The 16,830-nt window shown below is 38.7% G+C and overlaps 1 protein-coding gene across 2 annotated transcripts; it reads left to right on the forward strand.

Moving 5' to 3' along the window:
* Window positions 1-78: 78 nt before the first annotated feature.
* On the forward strand, window positions 79-16,117 carry uckl1a (uridine-cytidine kinase 1-like 1a). 2 transcript variants are annotated; one of them, XM_044352886.1, is made up of 15 exons: window positions 79-180; window positions 4,968-5,155; window positions 5,347-5,453; window positions 7,945-8,115; window positions 8,457-8,528; window positions 8,670-8,859; window positions 8,965-9,026; window positions 9,746-9,762; window positions 9,928-10,026; window positions 10,116-10,209; window positions 12,116-12,178; window positions 12,279-12,401; window positions 12,628-12,735; window positions 13,005-13,161; window positions 13,723-16,117. In XM_044352886.1, exons 1-15 carry the CDS (start codon window positions 92-94, stop codon window positions 13,803-13,805), a joined length of 1,623 nt encoding a protein of 540 aa, XP_044208821.1. In that variant the 5' UTR covers window positions 79-91; the 3' UTR covers window positions 13,806-16,117. The 2 variants fall into 2 exon arrangements, with proteins under 2 accessions (XP_044208821.1, XP_044208822.1); XM_044352887.1 differs by lacking the exon at window positions 79-180 and adding an exon at window positions 2,262-2,390.
* The last annotated feature ends 713 nt before the right edge of the window (window positions 16,118-16,830 follow it).

Here is a 16,830-nt window from a genome sequence, read left to right on the forward strand (position 1 = left end):
ACGTTATCCTGGGAAATGAGGCTGCAGTGGACACGTGATGATAAACTACATTACCCATAATCCCTCGGCACGGTTAAGAAGGAATCCATCCATGGCTTTAACCAGCCGATGCCGGCTCCGAGGTCGCAGGATCCCCATGGAAACGGAGTGCGGGACAATAATGTCATCCCGCTCGGACAGGTACATGAGAATATGAGTATTTTTACCTGTGTTTGAGTTCTTTATACCGAAATTATTCATGTAATTTTTATTTTTTTTCCTTTGTAGTCCGCAGCAGCGTCCCGGTTCTGTAATAACCACACTGACTCCCCCCTCTCTCCTGCCTGCTCGTCCAAACAGAGCGAATATATCTGACAATGTTTGGGCTCTTATGGTGATACTATTAAATTAAAACCCCTCTCTGTTAGTGTATTAATTTATTTGCACAGTATAGGGACAGAATAGTGGAAAAAAGATTGATCAAATTCGCTGAAAAACGAAGCTCTCCAGAAGTAGGAGAGCTGCATGCTGACACAGTTGTGCGTCACCGGCTGACTACTGAGAAACCACTAGAATAACCCTATAATATACACATACAGTATGTAGGTTATAAGTGGTTTTAGTTTTCAGTCTGTGGGACTCATTGCTGTGCTCACAGAAACCATGAAGATAGTTTTTGTCACCCCTTTTTATTTTCAATATGACTCTTGATTTTTTTTTTTTAGTATTTTGATATTTGTAAGTAACCTTCAAAAATGTATTAAAAGATAAACAGCTAAATTATATCACAGCAACCTGTTATACATAATATTAACTAGTATGTATGTAGCTGCAGATTGGCAGTGGTGGTCATTTACTCAAATACTATGGTGGAAAAAGTGTTTTTAGTTAAGTAAAAGTAGCAATACTACACTATAAAAATACTACATTGCAAGTAAAAGTCATAATATTAGCAACTAAATATGTTTCAAGTATCAAAAGTACTCATCATGCAGAGTGTCTCCTGTTAGTTTTATGTTTTTGGATCATTATTGTTGATGCATGATGTAAGCATTCCTTTAGCTTTGTAGCTGGTTGAGGCGGAGCTTATTTGAATTATTTTTAATTTATTGGTACTGTAGGATTAATTAAGTCATAATGATGCATCAAATGTTTTGTGTGTAAAATCTTAACCTGCAAAGTAACGTTTACAGCTGTCAGATGAATGTAGTGGAATAAAAAGCACAATATTAGTGCTCTGAAATCTACAGGGGTCGAAGTATAAAGTAGCAGGAAATGGGAATTACTTGTACAATGTCCACATCGTAATTTTATTATTGTTAATTCTTTCTATTCTGCACACACAACATCTTCAGTATTGCATGTCTGTCTCTTCTCTGTTGATCCTCGTCATGTTTCCTGCTTTTTCCCTCTGAAGGGATTTTTTGGGGGAGTTGTCCTTTATCTAAACTGAGCATGTAAGGACAGAAGGTAGTGTATTCTGTACAGATTGTAAAACCCTTTGAGCACAAATTAATGATTTTTGGACATATCGATAAAACTGACTAGACTTGAAGAGAAAATTGAGCTTTGAGTCATTAGTGCTGTCACTATAAAGGCCATGCAGGTAAAATCATTTCACTCAGCTCACACAAGCAAAAGACAATGTCAGACTATCCTTACTAGGGCTGAAAGGATTGTCGATTCATCGTTCAGTCATTTTTTTTTGTGTGGTTCCAGCTTCTCCAGTGTGAGGATTTTCTTGCTTTTCTGTCTTATATCATCGTCAACTGAGTATCTTTGAGTTCTGGACTGTTTGTCAGACAAAACAAAGCATCTGAAGATTTCATTTAGGGCTTTACGAAGCTGTGATGGACATTTTTTTCACTATTTTCCCAGTTGTGTCTCTTGCTACAACATGACTTTAAGGCTATAAACATACATGAATGTCGTTGTCTCTCTAACTTTGCCGTGACTTTGCGTGGATTAGATCAATGAACTGAGAGGAAGGATCAGCAGAAGACGTCCGTCCTGTCCTCTTTTTGCTTACAGGTGCCTCTATTAATACCAGCCCAAGCAGCTCTTCACTGCCAGTGTTACGGTGATCCTCTTAGTCTCTGGCACACACACAGGAAGAGTCGCACAGAGAGAAAAGAGGACACATGGACAGTAACAGATGATCATTTTGGCTCCACGGATAAAGACGTGTGCATGAATGGAGTAAGAGCAGACTAGAAACAGACGTACACACACACGTTTACGGCCTCAGTCAGTTTTATTCCACTGAGGGCCTCTCGCTGTTGTTTTGCGGAGGTTGCCACGGTGACAGGCAACCTGGAGGGTAGGAGGTTGTCGTCTGAAGCGGATATGACTCTGCTGGACTGCAGCGGAGCCAGAATCTCTGGCTGTTGGTCCCTGAGGTCTGACCGCAGGTAAGATCTGACTGCGGTGTTTGTGCTGTTGTTTTCCTCTCGGTGCAGGCAGGAAGCCAAGTTTTCCCAAACACAAAGCTTCACATACATATCGCGCGATGGTGTGTGAGCTATAAATAGTCTCAACAGGGGTGGTTGAGAGGTCAGAGGAAGTGCAAGGATCTAGGTTAGTTTGCAGGGATTTTGGTGTAAGAGTGGTTTTTTTATTTGTGCTCAGTCACAGAGGGTTGCCTGTTGTGTATCATTACCGAACGAGCGTTTGAATCATCCGTTAGTCTTGAATGCAGAGAGTGTGACGTAAAAGCTGAGCTGACTTTTACATGTCCCATAGTAAACAGTAGTGCGGGAGTCAAATCTCAATCACAGTGATCCAAGCTGTGATGTGCAGGTTAAAGTATTATAGAGCAACATTAACACCATCTAGATTCCTTTACAAACCTGAAATAACATTAGAAAACATCAAAGCCCTTGTTTTATTCCACAGCATTTGGATTTGACCTCACAGGAGGTTCAGCAGCTCAACAGGAAAACTCAAAACAAAATCTTACGCAACAAACGCAACATTGTGTTTGTGTAACTGCTCAGAAATGTTTTCTTCTTGCACCACAGGTTTTTGGCATACTTGAAATCGCATCTTCATGCTTTGTTGTTCAGTGCGACGCTGTCAGTCTGTCAAACTGAAATATGAAAGTTCAATTAAATCCATTTCTTTTCTTTCTCATCATAGAAATGTCTTTTTTCTTTCCGTACATACATAAACAAGACAAAGAATCTACGCCCACGCTTGCAGCTCTGTGATGCTCGTTCCAAAGAAAACCAAACTAAAAGCAAAATTAGTTTTTGATCTTTAGCGGCTGTGTTGAAATAAATGGAATAATTGGCTGTAGTGGGTGGTGTCAGAATAAAAGCCTTTATTAACCTTTATCAGAAGGTTTCAAAACACCAGAGACGACGATGAAAATAAGTGAAAGACCTTATTGTTCTGTCCCTGACAAAGTCTGATATGTTGTATTATATTTTTTCACAAATATGTTAGAATGTGGTCAATAAACTAAACCACAGAAGTAGTGTTAGATGAGCAAAGATATGAAAAATGAGAGATGTAAGAAGATGTAAAGGGTTCTCTACTCTGGCACCAGGTTCTGTACTGGCTCCGGCACTGGTCCATGGCTGGCAGTGACCAGTGCTGGAGCCAGTACCAAACCTGGTCACACACTGTTTCCCCAGTGCTGCTGCCTATGACATTGTAAAAAAGCTCCAGGGTTTACTGCCATCACTCCCGTCCTCCATTAAAAGACTAATAGTCCACATGGGAACAAATGACACAGTTCTTCAACAGTCCGAGTTGACCAAATCTGATTTTAACCATCTTTTTAATTTCCTAAAGTTTTGTGGAAAGTCTGTTTTTATCTCAGGTCCCATTACCACAGTAGGCCGCGGTACTGGTTGTTAGACTCCTTAGCCTTCACAACTGGCTTCAGTCTGCTTGTAGGGCTCATGATGTGGGTTTTATTGACAATTTTAACCTGCTTCAGGACTGATTGTCTCTCTTTAACAGTGATAGAATTCACCCAAACAAACTGGGCTCACAAATGCTAGGTGCTAACATACAGCATGCAGTGCAGTCCTCTCCATGTGACCATTTACACTCTATTAACCCCCCGGAGTGTCCCTGCATGGTCAGGCACCTGTCCACATCTCTGACCTGCTTCATCCTTATATCACCAGTAGGTCACTTAGGTCTTCTGACCAGGGCTTACTGGTTGTCGCTCACTCTCAAAGGTGATTGTGCCTTTGAAGTGGTGGCTCCGACACTGTGTAACTCTCTTCCTATAGACATACAGTCTCTGTTGACGCCTTTAAAAAGCAGCTGAAGACTCATTTATTCAAACTGATCATTGTCTCGCCTCATACTGTCTAGTGTTTGTAATTTTGTGTGTTTTTTACGGTCTGTTGTTGCTTATGTTATATTGTTTGTTTCTTTTTTACTATTTTTATGGTCGTGTTTTTTCACAGTTTTACTCTTGTGAAGCACTTTGTGACCTTCCTCTGTGAAAGACCATGAATGTCAGCACCAAATTGCTCGGTAATCCATCTAACAGTCGGGTAGACATTTCACTCTGAAGTGGCACTAGGGGAAAATCCTAATCCTAAAAGTCCTAAAATTAATCCTCCGGAGACCGTGAATGCCTGGATAAAATTTCATGGCAATCCATTCAAGATATTGAATGGGATATTTCAATCTATTTCAACCAAAGTGACGGACGGAAAAATAATCTAAGAATTATGTTTTTGTTCATGTATATTTCTGTTCTACATGTATTGTATATTACGTGGACTCCATGTGGAAAATACGTACATTTGTGTTGTCAAACTGGTATATAAAAATATATAGAATGATCTGTAGGTATAGAAAAAGTACATTTTACCACATTTCAGATTTTTATGTTATTCTTAACATGAAGTTTTGTTGTTTGAGGACAGTTCTCTGATACTGCCGTGACTTTTATCAAACCTTTGCATGGAGCTGATGGTTCGTTCAGGCTGTAACCTGCCCTGCTGTTTGTTGTTTTGCAGTGGGAGTGGGGAGGACTCGTTGGACCGGCTCCTGCCCCCCGCTGGGGCCCCTCGCAGAAAGAGCGCTACCTCGCTGAGTAAAAGTGAGCCTCCCTTGCTCCGCACAGGCACACGCACCATCTACACCGCTGGCCGACCTCCCTGGTATGACGAGCACGGAGCGCAGTCAAAAGAGGCCTTTGTCATCGGTATGACACTCACTGATGATGTATTTACTCCTCTACCTTCGTGCCAAGTTGTGGCTTTGAGCTGCAGAACCTGTCTTTTTGTCCCATTCTGTCTTATTATACACATAAACACATGCATACCGCCAGACAACATTAGACACACTCTGAAAAACACACATAATGGGCCATTGAAATGCTGTGTGGATCCGCAGGGTTGTGTGGGGGCAGCGCCTCAGGGAAGACCACCGTGGCCAATAAGATCATTGAGGCTCTGGATGTGCCGTGGGTTGTGCTGTTGTCTATGGATTCTTTCTACAAGGTGAGAGATTCATGCATTTTAGTCACTTTTGTCTTGTTTTATTTGGTTGTTAGCAATTATCTGTGGGTTCATTGTAGGAAGAATTGATCATCTCTGGGATGACAATGTTTTGTTCATCTTGAGAGCGTGATTTGTTATCGCAACACTTCAAAATAATCATTATCCTGCTGTCACAGTTTTGAGTGTTGTGGTAACACTTTAAATTACAGTGTTTATGTTTTGTACATATGAAATAGGAGGTGCATAGAAGTATAGGAAATAAGGGATAACAAAGTTGTTTTTAGGAAGGACCTAAAAACAACAAATGAAGAAATGAAAAGCATAATTAAAAATCAATTTTAAGTCAACTGTCAATAAATAAAGGCATTTATATACACTCACAAGTGAATTTCACACTACAGAGAAGCGAGCTGGTCTGACAAAAATAGATCCGATGATGCCTCTGTCCTTTTTTTTTTAGAAACAGGTACTTACAACTTGTATATGGGAAGTAGGTAGGCAGAGTTTAGATTTTATTTTATGTAACAGTTACTATACCAGCAGGAAAACAATTATCTTTTCAGTCGTTAATACTCGATCTGATCACCAATTGTATTTATTCTGTAATCTTAAGTTTGTTTATGAGTTACTTACATATTCTGCTCCATAAATCTTTATGATATAATGATATAACAGGACATAAAAGCTGGTCTACGTTCTTCTCTAACATCAGTATTGATCGTGAGATGGATCTTACATTGGACCCCAAAACTTCATTATTGCTCCCCAATAATTAATTATCATTTAAAAACATTTTATAACTATCACTACGTATAAAGATAAACCTGTCTTCCTATGCCAAATGTTTTGTTCACCAGCAACAATACTTTTCACCATATTAATGATAGTAAGTACTTTTTAAATATATCAATATATCTTTAGCGTTAACCCACTTCTTGTACAGTAAAAACATTATTGTCTTTTAATTAACTGTGTTTTCTTTAATTACAGTGCAATTTAAACACAACACAATTTACTTTTTTCCTAACTTCATGTCTTCTTCCCTTGTATGTATATATTTGTCCCGGTATAGGTACCCAGACAGTATTTTGTTAATATTGTATGTTCTATATAATTACACTGTAATATGTGTGCTGTAACCTTAAGTGTTACAGACACACTAAAACCACACATGCACGTAGAAAAATAGGAAAAAACCCCATCACATCTTCTCAAAGCCCAATTTGATGCCCAAATTTCTTGTTTTGTCAAATCAACAGCACAAAAACACAAAGATGTTACATTTTTTGTCATAGAAGACAAAGAAACCTGATATATATTTTTATTTGAGCAATGGGAACCACTAAATTTTTGGCTTTTTTTAAATGACTTTAACGATTAATCAATTATCAAATTACTTGCTGATTTTCAACCACTAATAAATACCAGACGTGCCAGCTGACTGATCAGCTGCACCAGGACTAAATCAATGATTTTAGTCCTAAAACCGTCTGTAAGTTAAAACATCGACACATATCAACACCAAATGCTCCCGACATCATGTAAACATCTTTAGTTCCTCCGAGGCTTTTAGTGCACTGTTGAGAGGAGGTTTATTTCTGCTGAAGGCAAATGCTTCTTTAAGAAGAAGGACGTCTAAATATTTACTTTGATCAATTATTTACATGTTTTTGTTTTTGTTGCGATTGTCTTATTCATGAGTCGTCTCCACCTACTATACAATATGTTTCCAGGTGTCGAGTCATTTCAACAGGAAGCTTCATTATATCAGTTACATGTTTGAATTCATTACATGATGTTTGGATCCTCTGGTGAATTCACTAAATATGGAAATGTTTCAGATATTCAGTGATGTCAATGTAATCAACATGCAGCCGGAACATTTGAACTGAACTTTTACATATTTAAGGTGTCAAATCTTTTAGTGAGTGTGAAATATAACATCTCCTTGCAGTCCTGTGTTGTTATGAACTATTTGGTTCGAGTCTTACAATTTGTTCTAGAGAGAGACTGATCAATATTTTAGTGTGTTTTGGTGTCACTGGAAGGTTTTCAGAACACAGTTTAATCATGATCTTATCTATAATCTTGTATGGAAATCTTTCAGTGAAGTTCTTCATTAAAACTGTTAGTGAGTTTTTTGGCTCCTCTGATCCAAGAGAAGTCTCTTTTTATTAGCTGTTTATTAGCCTCTAACTGCTCCTGATGATTGTTTTCAAGTCAAACCTAAAACTTGAAACAATGCCCGTCCTTTTTTTTTAGAGTAATTCTGCCCTTATATATATATTTTTAAATATCAGTGGATCTACTGGTTTCAGGAAATACACTCACACAGAGAGAGACACACTATAAATAGATTAAACTCAAAGGTTGAAGAGTTGTCACTGACATGGGATGAAAATGTACTTCCTCTTTTGTCCTTAAAATATTCATAACATGCTTTATCAGCAACATCGTGTGACTCTGAACATTAACCTGTTGTGTCTGACAGGTTTTATCTCCCGAGGAGCAAACCTTGGCAGCAAGTAACGACTACAACTTTGATCATCCGGGGGCATTTGACTTTGAGCTGCTGGTTGCTACTTTGCGGAAACTGAAGCAGGGCAAGAGTGTGAAGATCCCAGTGTATGATTTCACCACACACGGAAGACAGAAAGACTGGGTGAGTTGTGTTTTTATCACAGCAGGCAGCCTCGTTTCTACACACTTCTCCTCAATATGGATTTTCTGAAAGATTTTAACTGCTTAAAGTTTAAATATGCATTATGCGTATATCCTTTCATTTCGGAAAGAAGAAAGAACCTTCAGTTTTTCTCTTTGTTAAATTTTCAAAGCTGAAAATATATTATAGACTTAAATAAAACATTACTATTTTAAAACAATGTTTCTCATAGTGACATTCTGCAGCTTTAATCTTGTAAACGCTGAACTGACTGTTCTTGAAGCAGCTTTCACAGTGCTTTCCGCTTTGAAGACTCTTATTTTTCTCCCCTCTTTATGCAGAAGAACGTGTATGGCGCCAGTGTAATCATATTTGAGGGAATTATGTCTTTCGCGGACAAAGAGCTTCTGCAGGTAAAGCCATATGTTTTCTTTTTTTCCTTTCATTTCGAGGAATTTGTGAGTGAAAGAAAGTAAAGTAATCATCCGCAGGTATTGTTGTTTGAGCGAATATTATTGAACCGTTGGGGGGATGTTTGCTTTTCCCACCTGCAGCTCCTGGATATGAAAATCTTTGTGGACGCAGATTCAGACATTCGGCTGGTCCGCCGGCTCCGCAGGGACATCACAGAGCGCGGGAGGGATATCGAAGGCGTCATCAAGCAATACAACAAGTTTGTGAAACCGGCCTTCGAGCAGTACATCGAGCCAGCCATGAGACTGGCTGATATTGTTGTGCCGAGAGGTGAGACAGCTGGACTTCTTCACATTTTGGCATTTTAATCAATTGCTAAGAATACACCACCAACATCTGCAACTGTACCGCTCTGTTCATGCTTTTCCTTTCAAGGTGGCGGCAATATGGTGGCTATTGATCTGATCGTCCAGCACGTTCACAGCCAGCTGGAGGAGGTGAGGGCCACAACACTGATGGTACATTAGAGGGTGGCGCCACCATGTGTCAGAAAGCTGCAACATACAGATAGAAAGAGAGACTTAACTGTTTATACATGATTTCAAACTAGAATGAAATCAGAGCGTCTCAGTTACCTGCTTTCATCCCTCAGAGTTCAAGGATGAGTCTGGTGTTCTTTCTATATTTTTCTTATTGTCAACTAACCCCATGAAAAAGACAAAACCTAAAAATTGCTCCTCTGTGCCATAGAGCTCCGTTGTTGCCCAAAAACTATTAAAAACACATAATTGAGCTGCACTGTTTTAATGAGTGACATGTTCCTTAATTACCATCAACAGTTGTAGTTTATTTTGATGCGCATAAATATTCACTTGTACACCAAAATCTGTGGCTGAAAACAGTCCCCAAAAATGCACAATTTATTCCTGTTTGAGTAATAATCGCTAAAAACTACAGTCTACAGCTGTTTAAGAAAACAAGAGCCTTTTTTAAAAAATGAAATTGTATATTTGTGACCATTTATAAAGATTTATGTCTTCAGCTGGAATGAACGGGTTGGGTCTGAGTGCTACACACAGAGTAGGGAAGTCAGAAAGTATTAAGAGACAGATTAAGGTTTTGGTCTTTTCATTGGATTTGTTGACAAAAACAAAAATACATCCTTATTTTTTTTCTTCTCACTATCTGCCTTTTCTCTTACCTTCTCTTTATGCAGCGTGAGCTCAGTGTCAGGTATGCTGATACATATTTTGACTTCTCTGGCGTTGGTCTACATATTGTGATTGGAGATGTTGTATCAGTCTGTCTCTGCTCTGTGTTTGTGTGTTAAATGACTCAGAGAATCTTTTACTGTCTCAAAATCAGAAAAACAGTCAAACATTTTGTCCTTCGTCTCAGGGCGCTCCTGGCCTCCGCCCAGCAGACACAACCACTGCCCCAGACGCTCAGTGTGTTGGAGAGCACTCCGCAGGTCAGAGGCCTCCACACCATCATCAGGTACCGACCTGTGCTCATGCACACCTCTGTGTCCTTGCCACAGTGTGTACAATATGACCTTTTAAACCATTTCTTTTTCTTTAACGCAGGAACAAAGAAACCAGTCGAGATGAGTTCATCTTCTACTCAAAGAGATTAATGCGGCTTCTCATAGAACATGCACTAACGTTTCTACCATCTCAGGTAGGCAGACTTTAACTACTTATTAGATTATTGGATATTAAAGTGGCTATAATCAATATTTTTATGTTAGCAATGGATCACATGACTAATTGCATGTGAAAGGTGACGCTTATAGTGATGAACCCCCGCCCACAACTTTACTGTTTTGGTTTTTGGTTGCTGTAAGCAACAGTTTTGTAATGAAAAAACTCTAAAAACCGACTATACACTACCTGCCCAGCACCAAATGACAGACAAAGTTAGTGACTGACTGAACATAGTGGAGCATTTAGCAGCTAAAGAGTCAGATATTTCCCTCAGGAGTTGGTGGAGACCAAAACGGAGCTAAAAGCAGAGTGAATATTGGACTTTGCTAATGATGCTCCATATCTGCTGTAAACAGGCAACTGTTTGCTAACAAGTTCTCCATATGAACTTAAACGTTGATAATATTTCAGTGTCAAGTTTACAGATGCTTAAACTACAAAAAAAAAAATCAGTTAGCAGGTTAAAAAAAGATCATTGCAGTGGTTCTGCAATTGTTAGACCATTAAATATAAACCATAGCTGCTTTAAATGCCAACCATTTTTAATATACTACCTTCCATGAAGCCGTCAATTCTACTTTACAAACACTGATACATTGAATGACTGTTGTTTGAAAATCCCTTCAAAATGTCTCATAAAGGTTCAAACATAGTTTCAAAATGAAAGTAGTGCCGACGTCCAGGATGTAACCTGACCGCCAGCTGGACGTTCCAGCAGCGTTTAAATATGTCGTTACTGTCGTCAATGGGCCTGTTTAGCTGTTCTGCTAAGGTTTATGTCTTCAGTAGCTTTATACATCCTGAACGTCTAGATTAACAACTTAGTATGGTATATTTTCTAAAATGGTCCAACTCACGTCCTGCTCTGTTATACATTTTAACAACGTGTCACTTTCAAGATAATAAGTTTGAAAATCAGCATGCAGAGACATGAAATTTGCTTATGATAATAAATCACACCTTGATTACTTTTATAATTATGGTTTGTCACAGTTATTGTCACATGATAATGAAAACAGACTTCACATGCTAGAAACTCCAGCTCCTCACCTCCAGAGTCGACTTCACTACATCTTCATGTTTTCCTTCTCACTATATTCATGTTTGCATTTTGTCTCCTTTAATGTTTTTTTTAAAAACATTAAATTCAACACAACTTTATTTATCCCTGTAAGAGCGATTGTATGCAGCAACTCACCACCCAGATCAACAGATAGACACAGCTGGTAGGAAAATAAGAAAAGATAATGTTAATCACAGAACTAAAAGCAATGAATTGTTAAACACAGCTCAGGAGTGCAGCGCTGTCAAGCAGCCAACTCTCAAATGTCAGTTGTCATTGCTTGAATGTAGCAACAAGACAGAGTTTTAAAAAGAGGTAAAACAGCTCTCAGTGATCTAACTGATAAAAAATTAAGCTTGAGGCTCATTGTGAAGGATCACCTGTGGTGTCTCAAACAAAGTTCAAGTCTCTGCAAGTTGCTTTCAAACCAAAACCACCGTCTGCCTCGAAGGTTTCATATAAAAACTCTTTGGAGAAGAGTTGGTGTTAAAGTTGAGTGTACACCTTTTGTAGTGAATGAGATAAAGCAAACAAACTGTCATCTTTTAAGGTGAATTTTGTTGTGGTAATAAAGTATTAAAGATAGAAAGACGTTATCTCTACTGCTCCTGAGGGGAAATTTGTTTCTGCTGTATAAACTCTTCACATGCCTCACATAAACACAAGACATAGTTGGACACATTTATAGAAAAACATGCATAGATACATCAATATATTGGCACTTTTATGTGTCAGCATCTGTGGGAGTAGCATGTTTGTGTGATAAAAATGATATCTCTTTAAAAAGCTAACTCTGTTTCTTTGTGTTTTGTAACAGCCGTGTATAGTTCAGACTCCACAGGGCCATGAGTACGAGGGCCGCAGTTACAACGGGAAAGGGGTGAGCGACGTTCTTGTTTCACAAGGTCTTGTTAACTTCCAGTCGAGTGTGTCCTCTGGGTTTCTGTCATCACACTTGCTCCGCTGCCTCGTCTCCGCAGATCACCGGTGTGTCGGTCCTGCGGGCAGGAGAGACCATGGAGCCCGCCCTGAGGGCCGTGTGCAAGGACGTCCGCATCGGCAAGATCCTCATCCAGACCAACCTCGACTCAGGGGAACCAGAGGTAAATAAAATGAGTCATTGTCTCACCATTAATATCTTCAAGATGCTCGTGTGCGCTGCATGTTTTGACATTTCACACGACGTCGGGCCGCGTCTCAAGAATCACATCAAACAAAAGATGAAAATGTTTTGATTGTTTTTCTCCACATGATGTGTGTCTCCCTGGTAACTACCCTTCCTGCTTTTGTAACCATGGTAACCTGTCTCCTCCTCTCTGGCCTCGCCAGCTGCATTACCTGCGTCTGCCCAAAGACATCAGTGAAGATCATGTCATCCTAATGGACAGCACAGTCTCCACCGGCGCTGCTGCCATGATGGCAGTACGAGTCCTATTGGTGGGTGGAGATTAGCGTCATTATTCTTCAGTAAGACAACAATAGAAACCTTCTCCTCTTGGTCAGTCACATGAGTTTTATTGCTCATCAGTGTAGTTATTGATCTGAAGGTTTGTTTTGTCCGACTGAAGTTAGATTAGAAATGTCTCTGCAAAGAGAAAAATGTCACATTATTACTTCTCTTGCGTTCCACTTACTTATTAATTATCCTTCTGATAACGATCGAGCAGCCGTTGACAGTTGTTGCTGTGATGTGTGTGGCTGAGCAGGATCACGAGGTGCAGGAGGATAAGATTGTGCTGGTGTCGCTGTTGATGGCAGAGCTGGGCGTGCACTCTGTGGCCTACGCCTTCCCGAAGGTCAAAATCATCACCACCGCTGTGGACAAGAGTCTGGACGATTTTTTACATGTAATTCCGGGTATCGGTAAGCAATTACACGCATTTATTCAATCTTTCTGTAACTGTAGTGTGGACTCAGACGGCATGAGTCACTCATTTGGTCTAAAGTTGAACCTTTTTGCCTGATTTGAGTCTCTCAACCTGAGAAGGATTATTGTTGACGTACAAAAACTATAATTTAATGGCATTTTATTTTCAGCTTACTAGCCTTTCTTTAGTGATTTTAGTGTCAGGCAGGAAGTAAAAGTGTCCACAGTTTGTGCCGGAGATGAAAGAAAATAAACATCTGTGTTTCGAGCTGACAGAACATTTAATTTCATGTCCCAGCAGATTCTAATTTTATGGTTGTCACTTTAGATTTGAAGCGAGTGCTGCTCTCGATCACCACTGTAACTTAACTAAATAAAATGATGTTGTCTGTAAACATAAATAATTACATAATTAAACATTACTCGCTAACATTAAACAAGATGAATATTTAAACGGTTTATGTGACACCAGTTAGGGATCTTTTTTATGCAACAATCACAAAAATATGTCATAATTTCAGATAACCATCACTGAGTTCACTGTTTTGTGTTTTCAGGGGACTTTGGGGACCGCTACTTTGGGACGGACGGATCTGACGGCTGGAGTGATGAGGAGGACGAAGAACAGCCGTCATACTGACACAAACGTCTGTGAGCCTCTGTGACAGAAAAAAAACAAAAACTACTTGAAAACTTCTGTTATTGTGCATCCTTCTCTTCAGGCAAAGACTAGCAAAAAGAATTTGTTATATTCACTTTTTGTGTACTGTACATGAAGTTTTGTACTCTTATGCAACAGATGAATCTCGGTCGGGTTGTATGCATGAGGGATATTTGTTAAAGGGTCACAATGAGACAGAAGTAAAGCAGTGCCATTATCTTACAGATATAATAATGCAATAACATTATTTATGTAATTATTTTGCATCCACTATTCTTGAATCCATCACTAGGTTTATTTATAAAAGCTTTCCTCAGTTCTCAGTAACTATTAGCTCATTTCTAATTAGTTAGTTACTAAATCTGGTTGCACCATTAAAACTTGTGTGAGACTGTGAGTAAATCTGTTAACAAACATCTGCAGCGCTGATCAATCAAAAATAGAATACAGTGTAAAGAGGAAGTCACTGTAGCACAAAAATGTGACAGTGATTTCAAAAATAACCTTTTAAAGGCCAAATGATACATCATCAGCTAATCCTTTTAAATGTAGGCGTGACTTTGTTTTACTTATATATGTTTACAAGGACAAAATTAAGTGTGTTTCAGAATGAAAAGTATTCATGCAAAATTGATCAAGGAAATATTTTGCAATTTGAGTTATTCTGTGTTATTTTTGTGAAACGTAATTTAAAATCTTCACAGTTTACCTCATTATTAAACAGTATTTTGATAGTGTTTAATTCAACATGGTGAGAAAAACCTGTTAACTCTTTTACTCTTTAATCTAAACCTATATATATATATACCTATATAACAGTCACACACCGGCTTTACTTGGTGCAATATTTAGTAACAACTAATCTCTGTTGTTGAATGTTTTAATTTTGTGATTCATAAATCTCCATTTAACAAACATGTTATAAATTAACCCCAGTTTGCACCTTTTATCTATTATATCTGTGTTAGAGAGTTCAGCATCAGATTTTTACGATAAATAAACACCAGATCTTTGAAAATGCCAGAAGTTTGTTAACCAACACTTCCCTCTCTTCTTAAGGTATTTCCAGAATCCTAAAAAACTTTTCTAACTATTTGAATGAAAGAAATATTTCATCCATATTATAATAATATTGAAAAGTAACATCAATTTATACCAATATAATTAAAATTTTATTTTTGGTTCACATTGTACAGCCTGAGTAAGGAGATATGTCAAATCCAAAACCATCTTTATATTGATTCAATTTAGGAAACAAGTTTAAAAAAATATTATCGGTGCAACAGACAGAATGTTTTTTCACCTTCAGAACAGAGAGAAGTGTTGTAAAACGAACATCTGGGTTTTTCAAAGATCACCAGGTATTTATTTTTCAGAAAATCGGACGCTAGCTCTGTGACTTAAATATAATCTTAATAAATGAGAGGCACAAACTGGGGCCTCTTATAACTAAGTCAGTTTGAACATCTGGTGACTCAAGATTATGTTCTGATATGACAGAATCCACACTTTACGCTGCTATAATAAGACATTTTTATATATATGTTATGTGACAAACTCACATCACAAGTAGTTAACAGAAATTTTATATTAAACATGTATCACATTTTATTATTTTCAATAGAATCACAATCTTATAGGTTTACACATCCACAAAATGACAGTAGCTACACAATAAATCTCAAATTCAGGGTATAAAAAAACCATCATGGAGATTTAATTCAGATGTATTTTTTTCAGTTCTCACTGCCACTTTCTACTTCTGCTGAAAACTGACATGTTATACATGACACGCTGCTCTCGTTAAATGTCCGGACTGATCACTGAGTTGTGAATCAGATCATCAGTGCGAGGTCACGGACGGTCACACGCTCACTCCTGAATATTTTTCCACACTCCTGGTTCAGATACAGGCTGCTTTGCTCTCCCTCTGTGATGCACATTAAGGCCTGAAGGGGTCAGTATAGATCACATTTAGCTTCTCTCAGAAGTGATTTATAGTGTTTCCCTTTGAGGAATCGATGTCTCTTTACAGTGCAGAAGCATGGATACGGACTTACCTCAAACACCTCCATCGTACATGTTGAAATATGTTGAGATTTGGTGTCATGAATGGCAGTTTTTGCAGGAATGTAAACCCCCCCGCCCCCCTCCCCCCTTCTGGTTTCAGGTGAATGATCTGGTACAGAATGCATTGTGTTAATGCTCAGTTATACACATGTAAGATAATGATAATAATAATGTAATTTTCAGGGTTTGCAAAATGAGCAGTAAAAAAAACCTCGAGCCTCCCTGTTTTTGTCACACTGTTTACTCCAAACATGAACACGCCTCGTGATGCCTTTGATGAGACGCTGCTCGGTAATAATATAATTCCTCAAGCCAGTTTGTGACCTTATGCTCGGTATTATCTCTTCTCTTCTCTCTCTGATCTTGTGTCTTTTCACCGTCAATGAATCTGACTGTCTCATTCATGCTTTTTATTCAGTCATTCATATTCCTCACAGTGCGATTAACACATCACATAAGCTGTGAGTGTCGTATCGTCTCCACACCTACAGTATATTCTGCTCCTACACATTTGTTTTTGGGCTGTTTTTTTTTTTTTTTTTTTTTTTTTTTTTTTTGTGCGATAGCTCCTCGCTGAGCGGGTGACACTGTGATCACGGATGTCATACGACTCACACTGTATTCTCCAAGACAGCAGAAGACTGGCTTGCCCATGTGACTACTGCCTCAAGGTTAACCTGTTACCATGGAGACAAGCCCGCCAATGAAAATTCAGCAGACGGTTGCGATGTTGACTGCAAGCTTTTTGTTTTAAGGGGTGACCTATTTTCCCCCTCCCTCCACAGCTACTCAGACGCAAACCCTGCTACTCTGGCACATGTGCACGTGCACGCAGACATTCACCCAGATAAAAAAAAAAAAAAAAAACATGGGAAGGCTACTCAGACACACACATGCACATACACGCTCCATGTGAAATGAGGTTGTAAGGTTG

The sequence above is a fragment of the Thunnus albacares genome, chromosome 5 (assembly GCF_914725855.1).
Source record: "Thunnus albacares chromosome 5, fThuAlb1.1, whole genome shotgun sequence".
Taxonomy (NCBI): domain Eukaryota; kingdom Metazoa; phylum Chordata; class Actinopteri; order Scombriformes; family Scombridae; genus Thunnus; species Thunnus albacares.

Bases quoted from the DNA above. Each gene is read 5' to 3' on its own strand.
- uckl1a (XM_044352886.1), top strand. From the start codon at position 92: ATGGCTTTAACCAGCCGATGCCGGCTCCGAGGTCGCAGGATCCCCATG. The intron at 5,156-5,346 runs GTATGACACTCA...GTGGATCCGCAG, and splicing joins AAAAGAGGCCTTTGTCATCG to GGTTGTGTGGGGGCAGCGCC. The intron at 10,210-12,115 runs GTAGGCAGACTT...GTTTTGTAACAG, and splicing joins TAACGTTTCTACCATCTCAG to CCGTGTATAGTTCAGACTCC.